The sequence below is a fragment of the Balaenoptera ricei genome, chromosome 4 (assembly GCF_028023285.1).
Source record: "Balaenoptera ricei isolate mBalRic1 chromosome 4, mBalRic1.hap2, whole genome shotgun sequence".
Lineage (NCBI taxonomy): Eukaryota > Metazoa > Chordata > Mammalia > Artiodactyla > Balaenopteridae > Balaenoptera > Balaenoptera ricei.
This window is the reverse complement of record NC_082642.1, coordinates 17,896,133-17,921,197: the sequence shown is the minus strand read 5'-3', so window position 1 is coordinate 17,921,197 and position 25,065 is coordinate 17,896,133. Positions and strand designations below refer to the sequence as shown.

The window sequence follows — 25,065 nt, the reverse complement described above, 5'->3', positions numbered from 1 at the left end:
ACTAAAGTTGGGAGAGCCGCTGGAGTGTTGGCCCAGTGGGACCAGCGATTCCCTGCTCATGGCACATCCTGCCCACCCCAATCACTGGTGCTCCTGTTTATGTGCCTGAGGGGCCATGCATTTGACCCCCGGTACCAGGGCTGCCATGGGAGGTACTCTGAAATCACAGCTGACAAGATTCCATCAAACACCAGGAGTTGACAACAGGGTAGAAACCCAGGGCTACAAATTAAAAGGATAATCCAAATCGACTTTACATGCCTTAAAAATAGGTTTCCTCTTCCAAGTAAAACACTGAGTAACACTGCTATAAAGTATTAGTTTAAGGGATATAATGGCACATTTTGTTTTCAAAAAGGCTAAGGCTTTCAAAAGCAGCCCAGCAGCACCCTCAAGTTTATCTCTATGTAGCCCTGACTGTAATCCAGGTCACAAGCACAAGTCACAAGTGTAGGTAAACTCCTTTGGGGTAGAAAATACCAATTTAGCATAACAATTTACAAGGGATGGTGGCAGATTGGTTAGTTTGACCTTTCAACGTGGGAAGTGTCACCCCTAGCAGGCTTCGAAAACCCTTATCTGTGCCCAGGGGGCTGTGACTCCCATTGGTTCTCACCCGAAGCCCTGACATCTCACCCTCCCACAGAGGAGAGGGTCAGCACCCACCTGCGGGGGCTGGAGAGTCAACCTTGCCTTGGTCCGGGCCTTCCTTCCAGGGCAGAGATCTGAGCAGTTCGCTGTGATGGTGCCTGTGTTGTAAGCATATGGGTTCAGGGGGCGTTCATGTGGCCTACAGTCCCCCCAGACCACCCAGGGGGTTCTCTAATTTTAAGTCTCAACCTGCTTTTGTCCATTTTAGGTAGCTCATTCCATAAATATTTGCTGAAGGCCTACTATGTGCCAGGCCCTGTGCCAGGTGATGCGTCTGGGTCCTCACAGACCCCCATATCCAAGGCAGCTCACTGCCTTCTGTGAGCCCTGGCTGAAAGGAGGAAATGAGCAGATTTCTACTCTTTTAGTATTTTCTTTCAATACCTCACTTTTTACAAAAAACTGAATAGGGATTACAGACCTGGGCTATTAGAATCAGACCTGAGTTCAAAATACAAATTTTCAGTTGTAAAGCTGGGATAATACACCTACTTTTTAGACTTTTGTGAAGGTAAATGAGCTAACACGCAGCAAGCACTGGCACAGTGCATGGCCCACAGCTGCCTCTCAAGATAGAGGCTCTCTCGGATCGTGGGCTAGTACTTTAGGATTTGACAGGGTGATGCTCAGAGCCTGGCTTGGAGCCAGACTGCCTGGGTTGAATCCCAGCTCCCCCGCCGGCCAGCGGTGGGACCCCGGGTGGGCGGTTTCCAGTCTCGGCACCTGCAAAACGAGGAATGATGACAGTGCCGGCTTCCCACGGATGGTTATGAAGATGAAAGGAGTTATACACGCAAAGCCCACCAAGCGGTGTGCAGCACAGAGCAAATCTCATTATGTGTTAGCAGTTCAGATATGATTAGACTTACACCCATATGGCAGGCTCGGCTCTTTAAGCAATCTATCTTCTGCAAATCAAGAGATACCTGTGCCTTCTTCTTTTTAATCGAGCACAGGTAATCACTATGTCTGGTATCAATTTGATCTTCCATCTTCCACTTACCGTATTAACTAGACCTGTGTTTGGGAAGGAGAAGTGCCTGGTGGGAGAAGCATGTGTTTGTAGCCAGAGTGGCTGGGTTCAAGTTTAGGCTCTCCTGCTTGTACGAGCCTGGGTGAGTCACAAACACCCTCAGGGCCTCACTGACCTCTGTTAATTGGTCAGGAAAGTTAATGCCGGCCTTGTCTACCCTGAGTATCACAAGACCATGAAGGAGCAAGGGCTTCTGCCCGGCTGGGGAAGTGGCTGATGTTGATTATTATTAGGAGCGGTGCAGTGTAGAGGTTAAGTTCTAGAATGGGATTGCCTGGGTTGGAATCCTGCTTCCAACTAGGAGCTGTGGAATCTTGGTGGGTGCCTTAAGCAATCTGCCTCCACTTTCCTTATCTGTAGAATGGCGGACAATGATAGTACCCACCCCAGAGAGCTGCTGTGAGGATGAATTAGAGAGCTTAGCACAGCCCATCCGCAGAAAAGTGCCCCATCGATGTTAGCTGTTATTAGTATCCTTACTCTCAGTCTGTCTTCCCCACCAGATTGTGAACAAGGAGCTCATTTAATTCATCCTTATATTCTTGGTACCTAGGGAACTGCTTAGTAAAGTCAGCTGAATTCACGAAGGATGGAAGGGGGATAAATAAATACATTTAATTCAGGTCCAGATTCCCTCCTGATGGTCTCAGTGGCTCAGCTGAGTCTTCTCAGGGCCTCGCTGGACTCGTCTGTGTTTCCATTATTGTCTTATTACTTTGGTTTTAGAAAGCTTCACCTCTGAGGATTCACTCCTGGGTTAGTCTGGAATCTCGCATCAGACTGAAGTAGGTTCGGGTCTCACCTCCACTTTCTCGCTGTAGGACTTTGAGTATGTTGCTGACCCTTTCAGAACCTCTGTTTCCTCATCTGTGAAATGAGGCCAAACTCACCTACTTCTCAGAGTTGCTGAGCTGACTAGATATTATATACCTGGCACACAGAGTAGGTGATCAGTGAAAGCTGGTATTACTTTATTTTACCTACCTTGACGCTCCTGGTTCAAGTTGACCCTACTTTGAATATTAGCTGGAGCTCTGAACTCTGGTGTGCAAATGATTATCTTCAACGCCACATGCATCTTCCTCACAGACCTCCACTCCGCCTTTGTTGGGCGGGAGGTCATTGCTTCCTCTTGTTGCCTGCCTGAGGGGTACCCTGGCGTGCCCAGCCCCTGGCAGCATGTTCTCTGTGTCCTCAGCAGCCCCTGGTCTCCAACAATACCCGATCAGAAGGTCACTGTGGCAGAAGTGGAGTCAGCCACGTCGTGGTCCCACCCGTAGATCACTGGTTTTGAGGATGGCCATAAGCATGGCTTCAGAGATCAACAGACTAGGGCTCCACCACATGCTTATTTGTTGTGTGACAGTGGTTAACTTAGCCTCTCTGAGCCTCAGTTTACTCATCTGTAAAATGAGGACGACATAAGACCGTATTTGCCCAGGGGCACATGAGCTGCTGCTGGACCACATCAAATGGCATCGTGACCGAGGCCCTCCCCCAGCATGGGGAAAGGGCAAGTGAAATCAGTTATCAAGTGCCCTAAAAGCATGAAAGCTGGCCCAGATTTTTTTTTAAAATTAGAGTAAAAATTAAAAAACCTAATAAGGAGAAAAAGAATACTCAATAAGCCCTACAGTGAATTGACTTCATAGTGACATATGTCACTGTCACCATGATGTAGATTCACTGCTGAGTCCACCAAGAGGATACTAAATGGAGCAAAGGGTGGGGTGGATTTCTACAATGCTTCTAGAATCACCTAACTTTACAATTTTAACCAGATTTTCTATCTTAAAAAAAATGTTTTTGGGAATTTTAGGAAAACATTAGTAATTAAACAAATGTTCGAATGAAGCCCACCCCAAATGCTGAAACAAAATCTTAATCAGCTATCTGATAAAACAGTGTTGACTATATCAGTGGATTCTCAACCTTGGCTGCACAAAATAAATCATTTGGGGACCTTGAAAAGTACCCATGCCTAGACCCTGCCCCAGAAAAATCAAAATCTCAGGTAGGGGAGGTTGAGCATTTAGAAATAGCTTCCCAGGTGATTCCTACAGCCAGGATTGAGACCACTGGTTTGGACTGGTCCCAGTACTAATCATAAGCATGATTCACACACTTGGTGACTGGGGCTGTGGATCTCAACCCTGGCCACACATTAGAATCACCAGGGAGCTCTTAAAAATCCTAAGGCCCCGTCCTAGACCAATGACATCTCAGTCTCTGGGGTTAGACTCAGCCTTCCGTACTTTTGAAAACTCCCTAGGTGATTCAAGGTGCAGCCAGGGCTGAGAAGCACTTGTCTAAAGGGTACAGTAAAAAAAAGAAAAAGAATGTGTCCTGTAAAATCTTAGGTCTGCATTTTGCAGCAGGATATTAATTACGTGGTACTGCGGTCAAATCCTACTTACCTGTGAATGGCTTATCTGTTATGAGTAGACATTATGGGCCCGTTAGGGATGCAGGGAAGGTAGCTAACATTATTAAGCACCTACTATAAACCAGGTGTTTTCCGACATCATCTCATGTAGTTCATACAGTATCCCAGTGACGTAGGTGGTGTCGTCCCCATGTTATTAGGTGAGGAATTGAGGCTCAGAGAGGCTAACTCATTTACATCAAGTCACTTCGCTAGTAAATTTGGCTCCAAGATCTGGGCCCGAGGCCACACTGCCCCTCACAGGGTGGAAAAGGAGAGTGTCTCTTGGTTTCTGACTACATATTAAAGCTAAATGATTTGTTGGATTATCTGATTTGTTTCTACTCCCCTCTGTTAGCCTAGATAAATGAGAGCTGACTACACTGTTTATTCTAAAAGGGTGATCTAGGTGTAAATTTATTACTTAAGTTAAAAAAAAAAAAGAGAAGCATATATCTAACAATTATTTCATATTTGCTCTCCTTCAATTTGACAACAGATTTTGAAGTAGCACTGTAACTGCGGAATGCTTCTAGCTGGTTATTTCCCCAGTAAAGGGTAAGTAATAAGAACCAGGATGTGGAAACTAGATGTTTACCTTTGCTTAAAAAGGCAGACATTTTTCTCCCAAGTGACTTTGAAGATTAGTAAAAAATAAAAACCAATCCAAATTATGGACAGGGCTGTCAATCATTCAACCTGGTCCCTTGTGTCTCCTATTCTCTGACAACCCTAGTGCTTCCACATAGATCAAGACACAGCCCACAGTTTGCAATCTTTCCGGCAGAGCTGGCTGTCATTAGTGACAGGCAGGCCCACCTCACAATCCCCTCTGACAGGTGGGACAAGTGGGACCTCTTGCTTCTCTAGCGATCTCCCAGGAAAGCTTCCCAGACGAAAGTCAGAGACCCATTGTCCTAAAATACAGGGCTTTTAAATGGCTGCATTACTTATGCTGAATGCTAATAGCAATTCTAAAGGAAAAAAAAAAATCCTGTGTAATTATTTCTAGATTCATAGTTTTTTCTTAAAGTCTAGATTTATAGAACCTAGGATCTGTACCCTTGGAAAAGATGGCCTATTATGTAGATGCAGTTTTCAACCTAGTCAGTGATGACAATAATAAAGGGTCTCACTTACTGAGTATGATTATTTGGTTCTGGGTCAGAAAAGTGATTTACATTTTCGTAATGCTCATTAGGTTATGCTGTCCCCGTTTTGCAAGTGAGAAATGTGTCCCGGAGAAATGTCATGTGCCTCATGCCACAGAGCTACCGAGTGGTGGCCCTGGAGCCTAGATGCTACAACCCCCTGAAACAAGATGGGGCTTTCCCACAAAGTGTACCCTGAAGGGCAGTAGTTTGTGATTTTTTCTCTTAGGACCTCGCTGAGAATGTGAATCTGTTGGTCTCTCTCCCTCTAAGGAGAAACAGTTGCAGGACCTGGGTGAGAGGGGCTGGCTGAAGCCCCACTCAACACTCCATCCCTGCCTGTCACCCTGTGGGCTCTGCAGACGCAACCGTGGCCCCTGCTCATCCCAAGAGCACATGCCCACCGTTACCTCAGCACCTTGACTGTCTCCGTCCACTGCACCTGCTCGCTCTCCCAGGGGTCCACCTGGATCCAGTCGGACGTCTGCAGGGCCAGCCGGGCCATGGCCACCCGGTGCCGGGCAGCCACGAGGCCCTTCTTTCCGTAGTTGTCATTGACAGGAGAGATGATACCCCCGATCACCTGGTACCTGCCTAGGCAGCAGAGAGCAGTGGTGTTGCTGGTACAGGACCTTGTCACCTGGCAGCTGGAATTCAGGCAGGTGCTAAAAATCTTGGGGTCTCGTCCTGAGTGGGATCAGACCCTAGCATTCTCTGCTGGGCGGGCCAGCTCCCTTGGGCCAGGTAAAGGTGCTACCTCAGGAACCACGTGCCTCTCCTCCAGAGGCTTCTACACCCTGGAGTAGCTGAGAGGATGCCGTGGGGGCAGAGCTGAGGCAAGGCTCCCAGATAGCAATGTGGACGGTTAGGGTCAGAATATGTTGCAGGAACACGATGACTCCCCCTGCGTGGGACTTACAGGGGCACTACTGTCCTCTAACCATGTTTGGGACAACAGTTACACATGGTTTCTTAGCTCAAACAGGGGATTTTGTGGATCAAAGAGGAAGGGATGACATTTAGCCTGGACCAGGTGGGTGGGTGATGGGATGCAGACTCACTGCACAGGCCCACCATTGGCTTTGGAGGACTGTGCTGTTAAGGGAATGGGAAGGCCTACTTTGGAAAAGATGTGAGCTGTCTTATGAGAGATGTTGCATGGCTCAGTGACTGAAGAATGGGGCATCATAGGTTTAGAGCTGCAGTGAATTGTAGAAGCTACAGAGAACCACCATGGAAAGAGTATGAATGGGCCTCAGAGAGACTGTGGGTGGGACTTGGGTGAAGCTCTAGTTCTATCACTCACTAGGATGTCTTAGGCAAATTACCAAACTATTTGCAAAAATAAAACACTTAGCCATTTGAACTTCAGTTTTCCTACCTGTAAAATGGGATAATACCTGCTTGGCAGGACCTTGTGGTAAGGACAAAATTAGATAATGTTTATGAGGGGAGATAATATTTTGACTTTGTATATGATACATTTAAAAAAATTGTATTATAAAATATCATATGCATATAAAAGGGCATAGAGTTTGACAAAGAGTTATAAAGTATATCCTGTTCTAATCCTCACCTAGGTTAAGATACAGAAATTCCCTATCACAGCCTCCACACTCTGATGGAAGCTCATCACTATTCTTACTTTTATAATATTAATTCTCTTGCTTTCCTTTATAGCTTTACCATGTATTTATGCATCCTTAAAAAACACAGGTTGATTTTGCCTGCTTTTGAAACTTTTAAATATGGAGTCGTACTGAATGTATTCTTTCATTAAGCCTTTTTCACTTTGATAAAATTCATGTAGTCCAACCAGTTTTATTGCTGCATGATATTCTTTTGCATGATTATATACGAAAGAATTGATCTATCTTACTGTTGATGGATTTGGTTTGATTCTGGTTTTAGACAGTTACCAACAATGCTGCTATGAAAATGCTTGCACAAGTCTCCCTGTGTGCACAAGCATATATTTCTTAGGATATGTACCTAAGAGTGGAACTGCTAAGTCATTGGGTAGATGTATTTGCAGCTTTACTAGATAATGCCAAACAATTTTCTAAAATGGTTATAGATATTTACTCTCCAACCAGCGGTGTATGAGCGTTCACTTGCTTCACACCATCGAGCAAATAACCATACAGGGTTATTGTCAGGATTTTCCCATCTGATGGATGTGTAGTTATATCTCATTGTGGTTTTAATGTTCCTTTTCCTGCTAACCAATGAGCCTGAGCATTTATTCATATATATTATTAAACATTCGAGCTTAAGTGCCTGTTCAAATCTTTTGCCTATATTTTCGGTTGTCTACCTTTTTATCATTGATTTGTAAAGTTCTTCATCTATTCCAAATATTAGCCCTTTGTTGGTTGGTTATATATGTCATAAATACCTTCTCTCACTTGATGGCTTGTCTTATTCTTTTTATGGAATCCTGTGAAAACAAACGTTCTTAATTTTTATGTAGTTGGGTTGTTAGTTTTTTTCCTTTATGGCTAGTGCATTTTGTGTTATGAGGATATTTTCCTGTATTATCTCATAAAAGCTTTATAGTTTTGTTTTTCACATTTGTGTCTCTGTGCATGATGTGCGTCCTATTAAATTATTTTCCATTTGGATAGTCAATTATTCCAGCATCATTTACCAAAAAGACCTCTTCTGCCCCGCTGCTGTGCATTGTCACCCGTGTGGAACTCCCAGTGTCCATCTGCGCATGGGCCTGTTTCTCGGCTCTCTGTTCTGTTATGTGGCTGTATTTGCCATCCTTGTACAACGTCACACTGCCTTGTTTAACAGAGCTTTAGTACACATCTTGATATCTGGTTAAGTAAATCCTCCCACCTGTTCTTCAAGAGTGTCTTCGCAATTCTTGACTTCTTGTATTTTCCACATAAATTTTAGAAAGCACTTGTCAAGTTCCACAAAGATGAAACAGCTCCCCAGCCCCCCAAAACACCTGCTGAAATTTGATAGGAATTGAATCAAATCTATAATTCAATTTAGGGAGAACTGACATTTTTACAATAATGAGTCTTCCAATCCAAGAGCATGGTATATCTTTCCATTTGTTTAGGTTTTCTTAAATGTTTCTAAATAAAATTTTACAATTTTTCTTGTAGCGCACTTAACACATCTTTTGTAAGATTTATTCCTAGATTCTTGATTTTTTGATGCCACTATAAATGGCATTTTTAAAATACTTTTTTTTCCTGCTGTTGATATGTAGAAATATAATTGATTTAGGTATCTTGAATGTGTATCTAGTAAATTTGCTAAACTCTCTCATTAATTCTAATAGTTCATCTGCAGAGTCTTTTGAATCTTCTATGTCCAAAATAATACCATCTGAAAATACTGACAATTTTGCTGTTTCATTTCCAATCCTTTTACATTTTATTTTTCTTGTTGCATTGTTTAAGACCTCTAGAATAATGCTGTATAGAGATGGTGTTAGCAGGCATCCTTGTGTTATTCCCACTATCAGAGGAAAAACTTTCAAGTTTCATTATTACATATGATGTTCGCTGCAAGTTTTCTGTAGATATCCTTTTTCACTTGTGGCAGAGACCATGCCATGTGTTCATTAAGACCCATTTTTATTTTTCCTCTTTCTGGGCATATAGGAAACTAATATTTCTGTTCCTCTTGAAATTAGGTTGTGTTTTTGTGATTTGAATGGGTTATAGTCATTGGGACGTGGGTGGAAGTGATGTATGCCCCATGTAGACTTGACCATAAAAACTCTTGCATGACGCTCTAGCTCTTCATAGTGAATCTGAAAGCTGCAATTAAGATAGCAAAGCATATGGGGCCTACCAGGATACCTGAGACACAGCTTGGAAGGGAACTGCCCTGTAGATCTTCTGAACCTACACAGGATTTATCTGATGAAAGATAAACTTTATTTAATGTGTTAAACTCCTCAACTTGGGGGATTTGTTACTGCAACTTAGCCTGATCTATCCTGACAAATATGTTATTTTAAAAGAGACATTTACTATCCAAAATATATAAAGAACACATATAACTCAACAATTAAAAAAAACAATTTGAAAATGGGCATAGGAGCTGAATGGACATTTTTCCAAAGAAGACGTACAGATGACCAACAGGCACATGAAAAGATGCTCAACATCACTAAACATCATGGCAATGCAAATCAAAACCACAATGAGACACCACCTCACACCTGTCAGAATGGCTATTATCAAAAAAGACAAGAAATATGTGTTGGTGAGGATGTGGAGAAAAGGGAACCTTCTTGCATTGTTGGTGGGAATGTAAATTGGTGCAGCCACTGCAGAAGACAGTATGGAGATTCCTCAAAAAATTAAGAATATAACTACCATACAATCCAGCTATCCCACTTCTGTATATTTTTCCAAAGAATACACAAATACTAATCTGAAAATATATACATACCCCTATGTTCCCTGCAGCATTATTTACAATAGCCAAGACATGGAAGCAACCTAAGCGCCCATCAACAGATGAATGGATAAAGGAGTTGTGGTGTGTGTGTATATATATATATATATATATATATATATATATATATACACACACACATACATACACAATGGAATACTACTCAGCCAGAAAAGAGATGAAATCTTGCCATTTGTTAGAACATGGATGGATCTTGAGGGTATTATGCTAAGTGAAATAAGTCAGATGAAGAAAGACAAATACTGTATAATTTCACTCATATGTGGAATATAAAAAACTAATAAACTAAAAAAAAAAAAACAACAAATAATGAACAAACCAAACCAAACAAAAACAAACACAAACCTGTAGATATAAAGAACAGAGTAGTGGTTACCAGAGGGGGAGGGGTGGAGGGAGGGTGAAATGGGTAAAGGAGATCAGTCTCCTTTACCATACATGTCTCCTGTATGGTGACAGATGGAAACTAAATCTTTGATGGTGAGCACTTTGTAGGGTATACAAAAGTAGAAATATTGTACACATGAAACTTACATAATGTTATATATCAATGTTACCTTTATAAAATAAAAAAGAGACATTCCCAGTTAGTCATAGTTTGAGCTTTTGTCACAAATGAATTCTCTGAAACTCTTGAAATGACTGTGTGATATTTCTCCTTTAGTCAGTTAATACAGTGCATTGCATTGATTAACCTTCTAATCTTTAACATTGCATTCCTGAGATAAACTTGGTTTGGTCAAGATATATTACCTTTTTGATGTGTTGATGGATTCACTCTGCTAATATATTTTTAGGAAGCAAGAGAAGTCTATAATTTTATTTTCTCTTAATGTCCTAATCAGGTTTTGGTATCAAGGTCATGCTAGCCTCATAAGAAGTGTTGGGAGTCCCCTCTTTTTCTATGCTCTGAAATAGCTTGTGTAGGATTGAAATAACATTTTTTTCCATTAAGTGTTTTCTAGAACCCATCAGTGAAGTCTTCATGAGGCTGGAGTCTAATTTGTGTGAAATTTTTTGACTAATGATTTAATTTCTTTAATGGTTGTAAAATGATTCAGATTTTTATTTCTTCATTATAATTTTTGGCAACTTGCATTTTTTCTAGGATCCTTTTCATTATATCTAAATTTTGAAATGTACTGGCATAAGGTTGTTTCCAATATTCTCTTATCTGTTTAGTGTTGACACCATCTGTAGTGATGTTCTTTTCATTCCTAATGTTGGTTGTGTTTCCATTCTTTTTCCTTGCTCAATCTTGCTAGAGGTTTGTAATCTTATTAGTCTTTTCAAAAAACCAACTTTTGGCTTTATTGATCTTCTCTATTGAATGTTTGTTTTCCATTTCATCAATTTCTGTTCTATTTTTATTAATTCTATCCTCCTACTTTCTTGGTGCTATTTTGCTGTTCTTTTTCTAACTCCTGGTGATGGATACTCAGCTAATTTGCCATTTAACTTATTTTCTAATACACACAGTTCTGGCTATAAAAATTCCCTCTAAGCACGACTTTACTTATGTCCTTTAAGCATGACTTTACTTGCATTTACTTTTTGATATGTAGTGTTTTCATGATCATTCAGTTCAAAATACTTTCTAATTTTTATTATTATGACTTTTTGATCCATGAACTATTTAGAAGTGTTTTTCCTAATTACCCAACATATTGAGATTTTTGGTAATCTTTTTGTTATTGATTTCTAGCTTAGTTCACTGTAGTCAGAGAACATACTCTATTGATTTCAGTCTCTTGAAATATGTTGATACTTGCTTTATGTCCTAGGATATGATCAGTTTTGGTAAATGTTCCATGTGTACTTAAAAAAAAATGTGTATTCTATGATTGTTGGGTGCAATGTTCTGTCCATTTACTTAATATTGCTAATCGTTTTGTTTAAATCTATGTTCTTACTGATTTTTTTGTCTGCCTGTGTATTATTTATTGAGAGGCATGTTAAAATCTCCCACTATGACTGTGAATTTTTCTATTTTTCTTTTTAGTTCTTTCAACTTTTGTTTCATATATTTTAATATGTTATTAAAATATGTTATTTAAGTTCCTATATATTTATGATTCTTACATATCTGTGAATCAAGCCTCTTTCTCTCTAGTAATAGTTTTTACTTAAAGTCTATATGCCTGATAGTACTATAGTCTCAACAGTTTTATTTTGATTAGTATATGCATGTCATATATTTTTCACCCTTTTACTTTCAATCTTTCTATACTTTTGTTTCAGGAAAGTCTTTTGTAAATAGCCTAAAGCTGGAAAAAAAAATTTGGGGGGTCAAATTTGACAGTTATTGACTCTTAATTGGAACGTTAAGTTCACTTACATTTAACGTGAATGCTAACAGATTTAAGTTTAAAGCTACCAACTTACAGAGTATTTTCTTTCTTCCCACACAAGTCTATGTTATTTTTAACTCTTGTCCTGCCTGTGTTTAGGCTTTATTTCATTTTTTTCCTCTCGGATTGGAATTATGTATAGTCTCACATCCAAAGTAAATGAAGACCTTTCCCCTCTTCCTCAACAACATGGGGACTAGAGAGCTCTGTCCATGCTAGTCTTGTACATATTTTAAGCCTATTGTTTTCCCTAACCCTATTAGACCTTATCATTCTGTTTTATACAACCAATGCTCACTTAAATTTACCCATGTATTTGCCATTTTCTTTACACTCCATTTCTCTTTGCATATCAGACCTGCTCTCCGGGAATCACTCTCCTTCTGACAGAATATATCCCATAGAATTTCCTTAAGTTAGTGACTTCATGCTTGAAAGACATTTTCAAGATATTACCCTCACTCCCAAAATATATTTTCACTGTATATGAACTAACTGATTGGCAATCATTTTCCTTCAGTACTTTGAAGTTATGGTTCTACAGTTTTTTGACTTTCAATTGATGCTATTGAGAAGCCATCTATAATCTATCTGCCGTTCCTGTGAAGATAATCTGTACTTCTCTGGTTGCTTTCAATATTTTCTTTGTCTACACAGGAATTTCTGTTTATCCTTCTTTGGGATCACTGGGTTTCTTAAATCTGGGGATTGGTGTCTTTTATTAGACATGGAAAATTCTTAGTTATTATCTCTTCAGAAAATGCCTCTGCCCCCTGTGCTCTGCCCTCTTCTTCTAGCTCTCTGATTGTGTATACATAGCCACCATGTCTCCTACCCTCTCTTCTGGAATTAAAAACAAATCTTTTTCTCTCTCTCCTCCACTCTTCATAATTTCATTTGATCTATATTCCAGTTCACTAAGTTTGTATTTTTCTATCTCTAGTCTGATTCCAAATTATTCATTGAAAGTTTTTTTTAAAGTCTTTTAATCTAAAAACATGTAAATATCTCCATTTGTCTAGGTCTTCTTTGATTTCTTTCTCAGTATTTTATAATTTTGAAAATTATATAAATATTTTGTTGATTTGTACCTAAGTATTTCATTTTATTTAGATCAATTGTTAATGGTATTATGTTTTTAATTTTGGTTCACATGCTTGTTATTAATATACATAAGCAAGATTGATTTTTGTTTGTTGATTTTTATCTCATTTATTCTGAGATCTAAAAAAAACAGATTCCTTGGCATTGTGTACATAGACAACCATGTCACATGCAAATAGAGAAAGTTTTATTTCTTCTTTTCCTACATGTATGCCTTTTATTTCATTTTTAATTTAATTTAATTTAATTTTTTATACAGCAGGTTCTTATTAGTCATCCATTTTATACACATCAGTGTATACATATCAATCCCAACCTCCCGATTCATCACACCACCACCCCCAACCCCCCACTGCTTTCCCCCCCCTTGGTGTCCATAGGTTTTTTCTCTACTTCTATGTCTCAATTTCTGCTCTGCAAACCAGATCATCTGTACCATTTTCTAGGTTCCACATATATGTGTTAATATACGATATTTGTTTTTCTCTTTCTGACTTACTTCACTCTGTATGACAGTCTCTAGATGCATCCACGTCTCTACAAATGACCCAATTTCGTTCCTTTTTATGGTTGAGTAATATTCCATTGTATATATGTACCACATCTTCTTTATCCATTCATCTGTCGATGGGCATTTAGGTTGCTTCCATGACCTGGCTTTGTAAATAGTGCTGCAAAGAACATTGGGGTGCATGTGTCTTTTTGAATTATGGTTTTCTCTGGGTATATGCCCAGTAGTGGGATTGCTGGGTCATATGGTAATTCTATTTTTAGTTTTTTAAGGAACCTCCATAATGTTCTCCATAGTGGTTGTATCCATTTACATTCCCACCAACAGTGCAAGAGGGTTCCCTTTTCTCCACACCCTCTCCAGTATTTGTTGTTTGTAGATTTTCTGATGATGCCCATTTTAACTGGTGTGAGGTGATACCGCATTGTAGTTTTGATCTGCATTTCTCTAATAATCAGTGATGTTGAGCATCTTCTCATGTGCTTCTTGGCCATCTGTATGTCTTTGGAGAAACATCTATTTAGGTCTTCTGCCCATTTTTGGATTGGGTTGTTTGTTTTTTTAATATTGAGCTGCATGAGCTGTTTATATATTTTGGAGATTAATCCTTTGTCTGATGATTTGTTAGCAAATATTTTCTCCCATTCTGAGGGTTGCCTTTTTGTCTTGTTTATGGTTTCCTTTGCTGTGCAAAAGCTTTTAAGTTTCATTAGGTCCCATTTGTTTATTTTTGTTTTTATTTCCATTACTCTAGGAGGTGGATCAAAAAATATCTTGCTGTGATTTATGTGAAAGAGTGTTCTTCCTATATTTCCTCTAAGAGGTTTATAGTTCCCAGTCTTACATTTAGGTCTCTAATCCATTCTGAGTTTATTTTTGTGTATGGTGTTAGGGAGTGTTCTAATTTCATTCTTTTACATGTAGCTGTCCAGTTTTCCCAGCACCACTTATTGAAGAGACTGTCTTTTCTCCATTGTATATCCTTGCCTCCTTGGTCATAGATTAGCTGACCATAGGTGTGTGGGTTTATCTCTGGGCTTTCTATCCTGTTGCATTGATCTATATCTCTGTTTTTGTGTCAGTACCATATTGTCTTGATTACTGTAGTTTTGTAGTATAGTCTGAAGTCAGGGAGTCTGATTCCTCCAGCTCCGTTTTTTTTCCCTCAAGACTGCTTTGGCTATTCGGGGTCTTTTGTGTCTCCATGCAAATTTTAAGATTTTTTGTTCTAGTTCTGTAAAAAATGCCATTGGTAATTTGATAGGGATTGCACTGAATCTGTAGATTTCTTTGTGTAGTATAGTCATTTTCACAATATTGATTCTTCCAATCCAAGACAATGGTATATCTCTCCATCTGTTGGTGTCATCTTTAATTTCTTTCATCAGTGTCTTATAGTTTTCAGCATACAGGTCTTTTGTCTCCCTAGGTAGGTTTATTCCTAGGTATTTTATTCTTTTTTTTGCAATGGTAAATGGGAGGGTTTCCTTAATTTCTCTTTCAGATTTTTCATCATTAGTGTATAGGAATGCAAGAGATTTCTGTGCATTAATTTTGTATCATGCAACTTTACCAAATTCATTGATTAGTTCTAGTAGTTTTCTGGTGGCATCTTTAGGATTCTCTATGTATAGTATCATGTCATCTGCAAACCGTGACAGTTTTACTTCTTCTTTTCCAATTTGGATTCTTTTTATTTCTTTTTCTTCTCTGACTGCCATGGCTAGGACTTCCAAAACTATGTTGAATAGTAGTGGTGAGAGTGGACATCCTTGTCTTTTTCCTGATCTTAGAGGGAATGCTTTAAGTTTTTCACCATTGAGAATGATGTTTGTTGTGGGTTTGTCGTATATGTCCTTTTTTATGTTGAAGTGGTTTCCCTCTATGCCCACTTTCTGGAGACTTTTTTTTTTTATCATAAATGTGTGTTGAATTATGTCAAAAGCTTTTTCTGCATCTCTTGAGATGATCATATGGTTTTTATTCTTCAGTTTGTTAATATGGTGTATCACATTGATTGATTTGCGTATATTGAAGAAGAATCCTTGCATCACTGGGATAAATTCCACTTGATCATGGTGTATGATCCTTTTAATGTGTTGTTGGATTCAGTTTGCTAGTATTTTGTTAGGATTTTTGCATTTATTTTCATCAGTGATATTGGTCTGTAATTTTCTTTTTTTGTAGTATCTTTGTCTGGTTTTGGTATCAGGGTGATGGTGGCCTCATAGAATGAGTTTGGGAGTTTTCCTTCCTCTGCAATTTTTTGGAAGAGTTTGAGAAGGATGGGTGTTAGCTCTTCTCTAAATGTTTGATAGAATTCACCTGTGAAGCCATCTGGTCCTGGACTTTTGTTTGTTGGAAGATTTTTAGTCACAGTTTCAATTTTATTATTTGTGATTCGTCTGTTCATATTTTCTATTTCTTCCTGGTTCAGTCTTGGAAGGTTATACCTTTCTAAGAATTTGTCCATTTCTTCCAGGTTGTCCATTTTATTGGCATAGAGTTGCTTGTAGTAGTCTCTTAGGATGCTTTGTATTTCTGTGATGTCTGTTGTAACTTCTCCTTTTTCATTTCTAATTTTATTGATTTGAGTCCTCACCCTCTTTTTCTTTTCTTTTTTTTAATTTATTTATTTATTTTTATTTTTGGCTGTGTTGGGTCTTCGTTTCTGTGTTAGGGCTTTCTCTAGTTGTGGCAAGTGGGGGCCACTCTTCATCGCGGTGCGCGGGCCTCTCACTATCACGGCCTCTCTTGTTGCAGAGCACAGGCTCCAGACGCGCAGGCTCAGTAGTTGTGGCTCACGGGCCTAGTTGCTCCGCGGCATGTGGGATCTTCCCAGACCAGGGCTCGAACCCGTGTCCCCTGCATTAGCAGGCAGATTCTCAACCACTGCGCCACCAGGGAAGCCCTACCCTCTTTTTCTTGATGAGTCTGGCTAATGGTTTATCAATTTTGTTTATCTTCTCAAAGAACCAGCTTTTAGTTTTATTGATCTTTGCTATTGTTTTCTTTGTTTCTATTTCATTTATTTCTGCTCTGATCTTGATGATTTCTTTTCTTCTGCTAACTTTGGGTTTTGTTTGTTCTTCTTTCTCTAGTTCCTTTAGGTGTAAGGTTCGATTGTTTATTTGAGATTTTTCTTGTTTCTTGAGGTAGGGTTGTATAGCTATAAACTTCCCTCTTACAACTGCTTTTGCTGCATCCCATAGGTTTTGGATCATCGTGTTTTCACTGTCATTTGTCTCTAGGTATTTTTTGATCTCCTCTTTGATTTCTTCAGTGATCTCTTGGTTATTTAGTAACGTATTGTTTAGCCTCCATGTGTTTGTGTTTTTTACGTTTTTTTTCCCTGTAATTCATTTCTAATCTCATAGCGTTGTGGTCAGAAAAGATGCTTGATATGATTTCAATTTTCTTAAATTTACTGAGGCTTGATTTGTGACCCAAGATATGACCTATCTTGGAGAATGTTCTGTGCGCATTTGAGAAGAAAGTATAATCTGCTGTTTTTGGATGGAATGTCCTATCAATATCAAGTAAATCTATCTGGTCTATTGTGTCATTTAAAGCTTGTGTTTCCTTATTAATTTTCTGTTTGGATGATCTGTCCATTGGTGTAAGTGAGGTGTTAAAGTCCCCCACTGTTATTGTGTTACTGTCGATCTCCTCTTTTAGAGCTGTTAGCAGTTGCCTTATGTGCTCCTTATGTGCTCCATAGGTGCTCCTATGTTGGGTGCATATATATTTATAATTGTTATATCTTCTTGGATTGATCCCTTGATCATTACGTAGTGTCCTTCCTTGTCTCTTGTAACATTCTTTATTTTAATGTCTACTTTTTCTGATATGAGTATTGCTACTCCAGCTTTCTTTTGATTTCCATTTGCATAGAATATCTTTTTCCATCCCCTCACTTTCAGTCTGTATGTGTCCTTAGGTCTGAAGTGGGTCTCTTGTAGACTGCATATATATGGGTCTTGTTTTTGTATCCATTCAGCAAGCCTGTGTCTTTTGGTAGGAGCATTTAATCCACTCACGTTTAAGGTAATTATTGATATGTATGTTCCTATTACCGTTTTCTTAATTGTTTTGGGTTTGTTTTTGTAGGTCTTTTTCTTCTCTTGTGTTTCCTACTTAGAGAAGTTCCCTTAGCATTTGTTGTAGAGCTGGTTTGGTGGTGCTGAATCCTCTTAACTTTTGCTTGTCTGTAAAGCTTTTGATTTCTCCATCGAATCTGAATGAGATCCTTGCTGGGTAGAGTAATCTTGGTTGTAAGCTGTTCCCTTTCATCACTTTAAGTATATCATGCCACTCCCTTCTGGCTTGTAGAGTTTCTGGTGAGAAATCAGCTGTTAACCTTCTGGGAGTTCCCTTGTATGTTATTTGTCATTTTTCCCTTGCTGCTTCCAATAATTTTTCTTTGTCTTTAATTTTTGCCAATTTGATTACTATGTGTCTCAGTGTGTTTCTCCTTGTGTTTATCCTGTATGGGACTCTCTGCACTTCCTGGACTTGGGTGGCTATTTCCTTTCCCATGTTAGGGAAGTTTTTGAGTATAATCTCTTCAAATATTTTCTTGGGTCCTTTCTCTCTCTCTTCTCCTTCTGGGACCCATATAATGCGAATCTTGTTGCATTTAATGTTGTCCCAGAGGTCTCTTAGGCTGTCTTCACTTCTTTTCATTCTTTTTTCTTTATTCTGTTCCACAACAGTGAATTCCACCATTCTGTCTTCCAGGTCACTTATCCGTTCTTCTGCCTCAGTTATTCTGCTATTGATTCCTTCTAGTGTAGTTTTCATTTCAGTTATTGTATTGTTCATCTCTGTTTGTTTGTTCTTTAATTCTTCTAGATCTTTGTTAAACATTTCTTGCATCTTCTCGAGCTTTGCCTCCATTCTTTTTCCGAGGTCCTGGATCATCTTCACTATCATTATTCTGAATTCTTTTTCTGGAAGGTTGCCTATCTCCACTTCATTTAGTTGTTTTTCTGGGGTTTTTTGTTGTTCCTTCATCTGGTACATAGCCCTCTGCCTTTTCATCTTGTCTATCTTTCTGTGAATGTGTTTTTGTTCCACAGGCTGCAGGATTGTAGTTCTTGTTTTTGCTGCCTGCCCTCTGGTGGATGAGGCTACCTATGAGGCTTGTGGATGTTTCCTGATGGGAGGGACTGGTGGTGGCTAGAGCTGGCTGTTGCTCTGGTGGGCAGAGCTCAGTAAAACTTTAATGCGCTTGACTGCTGATGGGTGGGGCTGGGTTCCCTACCTGTTGATTGTTTGGCCTGAGGTGACTCAACACTGGAGCCTAGCTGGGCTGTTTGGTGGGGCTAATGGCGGACTCTGGGGGGGCTCATGGCAAGGAGTACTTCCCAGAACTTCTGCTGCCAGTGTCCTTGTCCTCATGGTGAGCCACATTCACCCCCCACCTCTGCAGGAGACCCTCCAGCACTAGCAGGTAGGTCTGGTTCAGTCTCCTACGGGGTCACTGCTCCTTTCCCTGGGTCCCAATGTGCACACTACTTTGTGTGTGCCCTCCAAGAGTGGAGTCTCTGTTTCCCCCAGTCTTGTCAAAGTCCTGCAATCTAATCCCACTAGCCTTCAAAGTCTGATTCTCTAGGAATTCCTCCTTCTGTTGCCGGACCCCCAGGTTTGGAAGCCTGACGTGGGGCTCAGAACCTTCACTCCAGTGGGTGGACTTCTGTGGTATACGTGTTCTCCAGTTTGTGAGTCACCCACCCAGCAGTTATGGGATTTGATTTTATTGTGATTGCGCCCCTCCTACCATCTCACCGTGGCTTCTCCTTTGTCTTTGCATGTGGGGTATCTTTTTTGGTGAGTTCCAGTGTCTTCCTGTCAACGCCTGTTCAGCAGTTAGTTGTGATTCCGGTGTTCTCGAAATAGGGAGTGAGAGCTTGTTCTTCTACTCCGCCATCTTGAACCAATCTCTCGCCTTTTATTTCTTGATTTGAGACCTTTCCTTTTTTTCCCTAAAGTAAGCATTTAGTGTTATAAACTTCCTTCTCTATTATGCTTTAGCTGCCACGTTATTTGCTATATTTTAATATGTTGTATTTTTACTTTCATTCAGTTCCATGTATTTTAAAAAATTTCTTTTGAGACTTTCTCTTTGACCCATGGATTATTTAGCAGTATGTTGTTTAATTTCCAAGTGTTTTAATATTTTCCTGTTGTTTTCCTTTTATTGATTTCAGTTTGATTCCATTATGGTCAGAGACCATAATCTGTATGACTTCAGTTCTTTAAAACTTGAAGTTAGTTTTATGGCTCAGAATATGGCCCATTTTAGTGAATGTTCCATGGGTGTTTGAAAAAAAATGTGTATTCTGCTGTTGTTGGTGGAGAGTTATACACACATGAATTAGATCCTGTTGGTTGATGGTGTTGTTCAGTTCTTCTATATCCTTGCTGATTTTCTGTCTAGCATTTCTGTCAATTGCTGCAAGTGGAGTGTTGAAGTCCCACCTGTGACTGTGAACCTGACTATTTTGCTTTTCAGCTCTTACCAGTTTTTGCTTCATGTATTTTGAGACTCTGGTTTTTGGTGTGCAGACATGTAGGATTATTATGTGTTCTTAGCTGACCTTTATTGAACTTTTAATTTTATTTATTTTAGTTGTCATTTCTAGAAGTGCTGATTTATTCTTCATCAAATCTGATAAGTCCTTTTTTTTAAAAAAACATAAGCGTAACTTGAAAAATCTGTATCTGTGCACAACAATGTTCATAGTGGTACTATTTACAATAGGTAAGACATGAAAGCAACCTAAGTGTCCATCGACAGATGAATGGATAAAGAAGATGTGGTACATATATACAATGGAATATTACTCAGCCATAAAAAAGAACAAACTAATGCCATTTGCAGCAACATGGATGGACCTAGAGATTATCATACTTAGTGAAGTAAGTCAGACAGAGAAAGACAAATATTATATGATATCACTTATATATGGAATCTAAAAAATAGTACAAGTTAATTTATAAAACAGAAACAGACTCACAGACGTAGAAAACAAACTTATGGTTACCACAGGGGAAGGGGGGAGGGATAAATTGGGAGTATGGGATTAACAGATGCACACTACTATATATAAAATAGATAAGCAACAAGGATTTACTGTATAGCACAGGGAACTATATTCAATATCTTGTAATAAAGTATAATGGAAAAGTATTGAAAAAAGAATATATATATATATATATATATATATATACTGCTGAATCACTTTGCTATACACCTGTAACTAACACAGTATTGCAAACCAACTATACTTCAAAAAGCAGAAAAATAAATAAATAAATAAATAAATAATCTGTATCTAACAATGCCAATTTCAAAGTCTCTACAGGTTATTTTTGCTGTCTGTTGATTCTGCTAGTTCTATTCATATTGTTCTGTTTCTTTTGCACTTAGCTGTTTTTGACTGTGTGCTGGTCAATGCCACTAACTAGTTATTTGGGGGGCTCCCCAAGGCCTAATATAGATATGCCTTCCTCCAGAGAGGCTTCATGTTTGCTTTCGCCAGGTACCTGGCTGGAGTTATTAAAAGTCATGGATGACCTTAAGTCAAGTCCTCAACTTGTGCTTCTTTGACTAATCCAGGCAGAGGGCTGATGTGTGGCCATTTCTTCCTAGCAATATTTTATGCTTTCCTTTTTCTTCTGCTTGCCTTAGTGTCAAGGCACCAAGGCTTTTCTGAAGTCCTCTAGGATTGGGGGAGGAAAGTCGGTTAAGATCTAGTTCATCCTGGTCCTGAGGGTGCAGCTCCTGGGAATCTAGCTTCATGTGGGAGAAGTCACCCATAAGGCTCCCAGCTTGGGAGGGCTCCAACTTTGAATTCTTTCCCTCTTGGCTTGTATGGCCACTGAGTCAAACCTTTGTGAGCAGTACTGTCAAGTGCCCACCAGGGGTCCCGGTGGCATACTTACCTCCCTAGTTACAGGTGTTTATCTCTTAGCTTGTCTGAGACATCCCCTCTGTCTTTTCCATTTTAAAAGTGAAGTCTGAAAAATGTTCTATCCACCATTTCTTGTTGTTTTAGTGGGAGAGTTGATCCAAAGAGTGCAGCCTGTCCCCTGGAAGGTGGAAGTTCTCTGATGCATTTTTCCATCTCTGGAAAACCTGGCTGCCCTAGGGTCCTCCATCATGCAGGCTGAGGCTCCCACTGCCCAGGGGGGTGGCAGAACCAGCTGAGACTAAGGAGAGGACATTCAGCTTTTGACTTCCAGAACTGGCTCCTGAAACTCATTTCAGAGGAGTGCTTGTGAAGGTCAAAGCTTTCATTTGGAAGATCCAGGCGTTGTTGAGAGAGGAAGATTTATTTAAGTTGCAAAAGTTACCCTTAAAAAAGTCAAGAACCAGAGCCCAGGGAGTCAGAGGACACAGTTTTACTAAAATCCACAGGGCGGTAAGAAGGAGAGAATATGAAAATGGAAAGGGAAGACCCTTTCTGGGCTGGGGGCGGGGTGGGTGGAGAAATGAGCAGCAGAGCAGAGAAGAGCTTGGTAGGAAATGTTTGTGTGATGGAGCATTTAGACCTGAGTTGAGGCCTGCTCCCTACACCCTCCTACCCTTCAGAGACAAAACCTGGTGTGTGTTGGGTGCGAGAGGGCATAGTGAAGAAGTCCAGTTGGGTTTGGAAACTGCAGAGCAGACGGACTTGTATTTTGGTTCCCACCTGGAATTCTAGGAGGAGACCATCTCCCATTGCCCTGTGCCAACACAGAACAGCATCAACACAGTGGAAATGGCAGTGTGTCGAGTACAGGCAGAGAGAGCTTCAGAAAACACCCCCTCCCGTGCCTTCCAAGTCCCCCTCAGCTCCAGCAGGGCATGGTAGAAACCAGTAAAAATTCTCAAGGTTCCTCGAGAGGAGTAGTGAGGGAGGCTGAGAATTAACAGTCAGTAGGGCTACTGGGCGGGGGTACAGGGTACAAGGTGTGCAGCCCAAAGCCAGAGGCCATGGTGTTGGCAGTGCCAGGGAGAGTCCAGCATGGGCCCAGATAGCAGCAGTTGTGCCTGAGCCAAGAGAAGCTGAGGAGGCCTCAATAGTGGAGGCAGAGAGAATAGAGGCCAATGCCCAAGGTCAAGGGCAGACCCCTCGGCTGAAGGACATTGAGGGCCAGATGCCCCTTTTCAGATGCCAGGATGATAAGCCACCTCGGATGCTTAACTTACTCTTGGGAAAATAGGAGGAAAAGAGAAACTTGATCGCAAAGTGACCTATAAGAGAATAAGCTTAAAATCAGAAGATAGTTACCTTAAAGTAGCAATTTTCTTTTCACCGTTCATGGAAATGGTGGCTTAAGAGTAAGTCAAGTGTTATAGAAAGCAAAGGAAGTTATTCTTCTGCACATCTGAGTCTCATGTGAGACATGGAAGATGTTAGCTCTTTCTCTTTTCCTCATTAAAAGAAATGGGGGTCAGGAGGACTAACTCCTGTTGGGTGCCGACTCTCTTGGGTAATTTACATACATTTAACGTTCACCTTAATCTCTGTTTTACAGGGGTGGGGGGCCAGGGGCTCCTCCAGCCAGCTCTGCTGAGCATCTTGGATACTCAGGTGTCATCTGGGATGGTTTAGCTCATTTTGACAGGGGAGGTTGTACACTGAGAAATCAATGCTTTGTTATAGCTCCCAGGAGAGGAGAGTCAATAACAATAACAGTTTGAGCTAAAACTCCTTCTTGCCCTCTAAATGGTGATGAGTTTAAGCCTCTTTTGTTCTCCACAATGCTACAATCCCAGTGTTGTCTCATGTGACCCCCTCTCCCTCTTGCTGCATGGAGGTACTTCTCTGGTGACCCAATGCAGCCCAGACACACCTCCATTACAGCACTTGTATGGTAATGATCTGTTTGCCTTTGTCTTTCCCGTGAGGCTGAGAGCTCCTTAAGGATGCAAACCTGTCTTTTCATTCTGGATAACATGGCCAGCACTTCACTTAATATGAAGCTATCCCATCCTTCCCTTGGAGTTATCATAGTAATATGTGGCTATGTGTTTAACATGGCTGATAGAATTCCTTTTTTGTTTATCTCTACCCCTCTGGAAATTCTAACAAAATGGCAGTAAAGGAATCAAAGAAGTATGAAATCACAAGGGCAAAGAGAGTGGGAAAGGAGACAACAGTAGGTGGGAAAGGTCAACACAATTTTGGAAGCTGGAGAGCTGATGAACAATGGTACCAGAGCCGGCAGAGTCTGCAGGCAGGGAAGGCAGTAAGGGTCAAGCTGCCACGCACGGCAGAAGCCCAGAGGAGCCAACAACCTCCCAGTGGGGGTGGGTGCCAGAGGGCCCGAACACAGGAGGACTAGTTGAGGGTTTGTCTAAGGAGCCCTTGGATACAACCACTGACCTTGTTCTCCCATCCTGGCAGAAGGCCAGATTTCTGCTTTCTGCCGAGGTTGGACCAGAGACACCCTTGACTCCCAGGCATAGCTGAGGGGATGAGGGATTACTATCCCTAAGACAGGAGGGTCAAGTCAGGCTTCCAGAATACCAGATTGGAGCCATCTCTCTGGACACGTACAGACATAGTCAGAGGTCTTGGACCTAGGGGCTGGACATATGCCATGAGGCCCACCAACTTCACCCACACACCCAGAGTTTCTGGATGACACTTACGGCCTGATCAGCAGATGGGAGTGGACAGCTCAGGAAGACACCAGTTTTAGAAAGGTGCTGACCATGAAAGACAGAGACCAAAACAGCCGTCCAGAGAAAAGGAACTAGGGGGACACAAAGGTAAGGCAGAAAGCAAAAGGAAGCTTCAAAAATCTCCAAATAATATTTTCAGAAGACAAGAGACGATATTCCATCCATGAAACAAGAATGGCTTTTTTTTTTATTAAAAAAAAAATCAGAAAGCAGGACAAAGCTCTTAGAATTTAGAAGAATATTCACCCAGTTGACAATATTCACCAACTGACTATCACATGCCAGGTGCTGTGCTGGGTGCTGGGGAAATACAGTGGGGATGAGGCAGATCAATTCTTTTCCTCAAGGAGCTTATACTCTGGTGGATGACAGCAGCAACAAAATAAGTTAGGAGAAGAACTGGAAGATACATTTGAGGAAATCATATGCTAAAAAGAAGATAAACTTAGAAGATTGATCTGGGAGGTGAAGCATCTAACTAATAGACATCCCTGAAAGAGAGAACAGAGGGAGGAAAACATCGAAGAAGTAACACAAATATCTTCCCAGACTAGAAGGACCTAAGTTTTCACAGTCAAAGACCCTCTGAGTGCTCAGCACTCTGAATAAAAGAACACATTGGCAAACCACTGTAAAATTTCAGACCACCAGTTTTAAAGAGAAGATTCTAAAAGTTCCCAGACAGAAAATAAGAGATTGTATA

General features: G+C 40.4%; 1 protein-coding gene across 1 annotated transcript in view; it reads right to left on the bottom strand.

Annotated features, from left to right (window-relative positions):
- NMNAT3 (nicotinamide nucleotide adenylyltransferase 3) overlaps positions 1 to 25,065 on the bottom strand; it is a 115,784-nt gene that overhangs the window by 6,960 nt on the left and 83,759 nt on the right. The window contains exons 3-4 of the mRNA XM_059920215.1: positions 5,671 to 5,854; positions 667 to 749 (exon numbers count right to left, since the gene is read on the bottom strand). Coding sequence (XP_059776198.1) covers positions 667 to 749; positions 5,671 to 5,854 — 267 coding nt within the window. The remainder of the gene's footprint in view (positions 1 to 666; positions 750 to 5,670; positions 5,855 to 25,065) is intronic.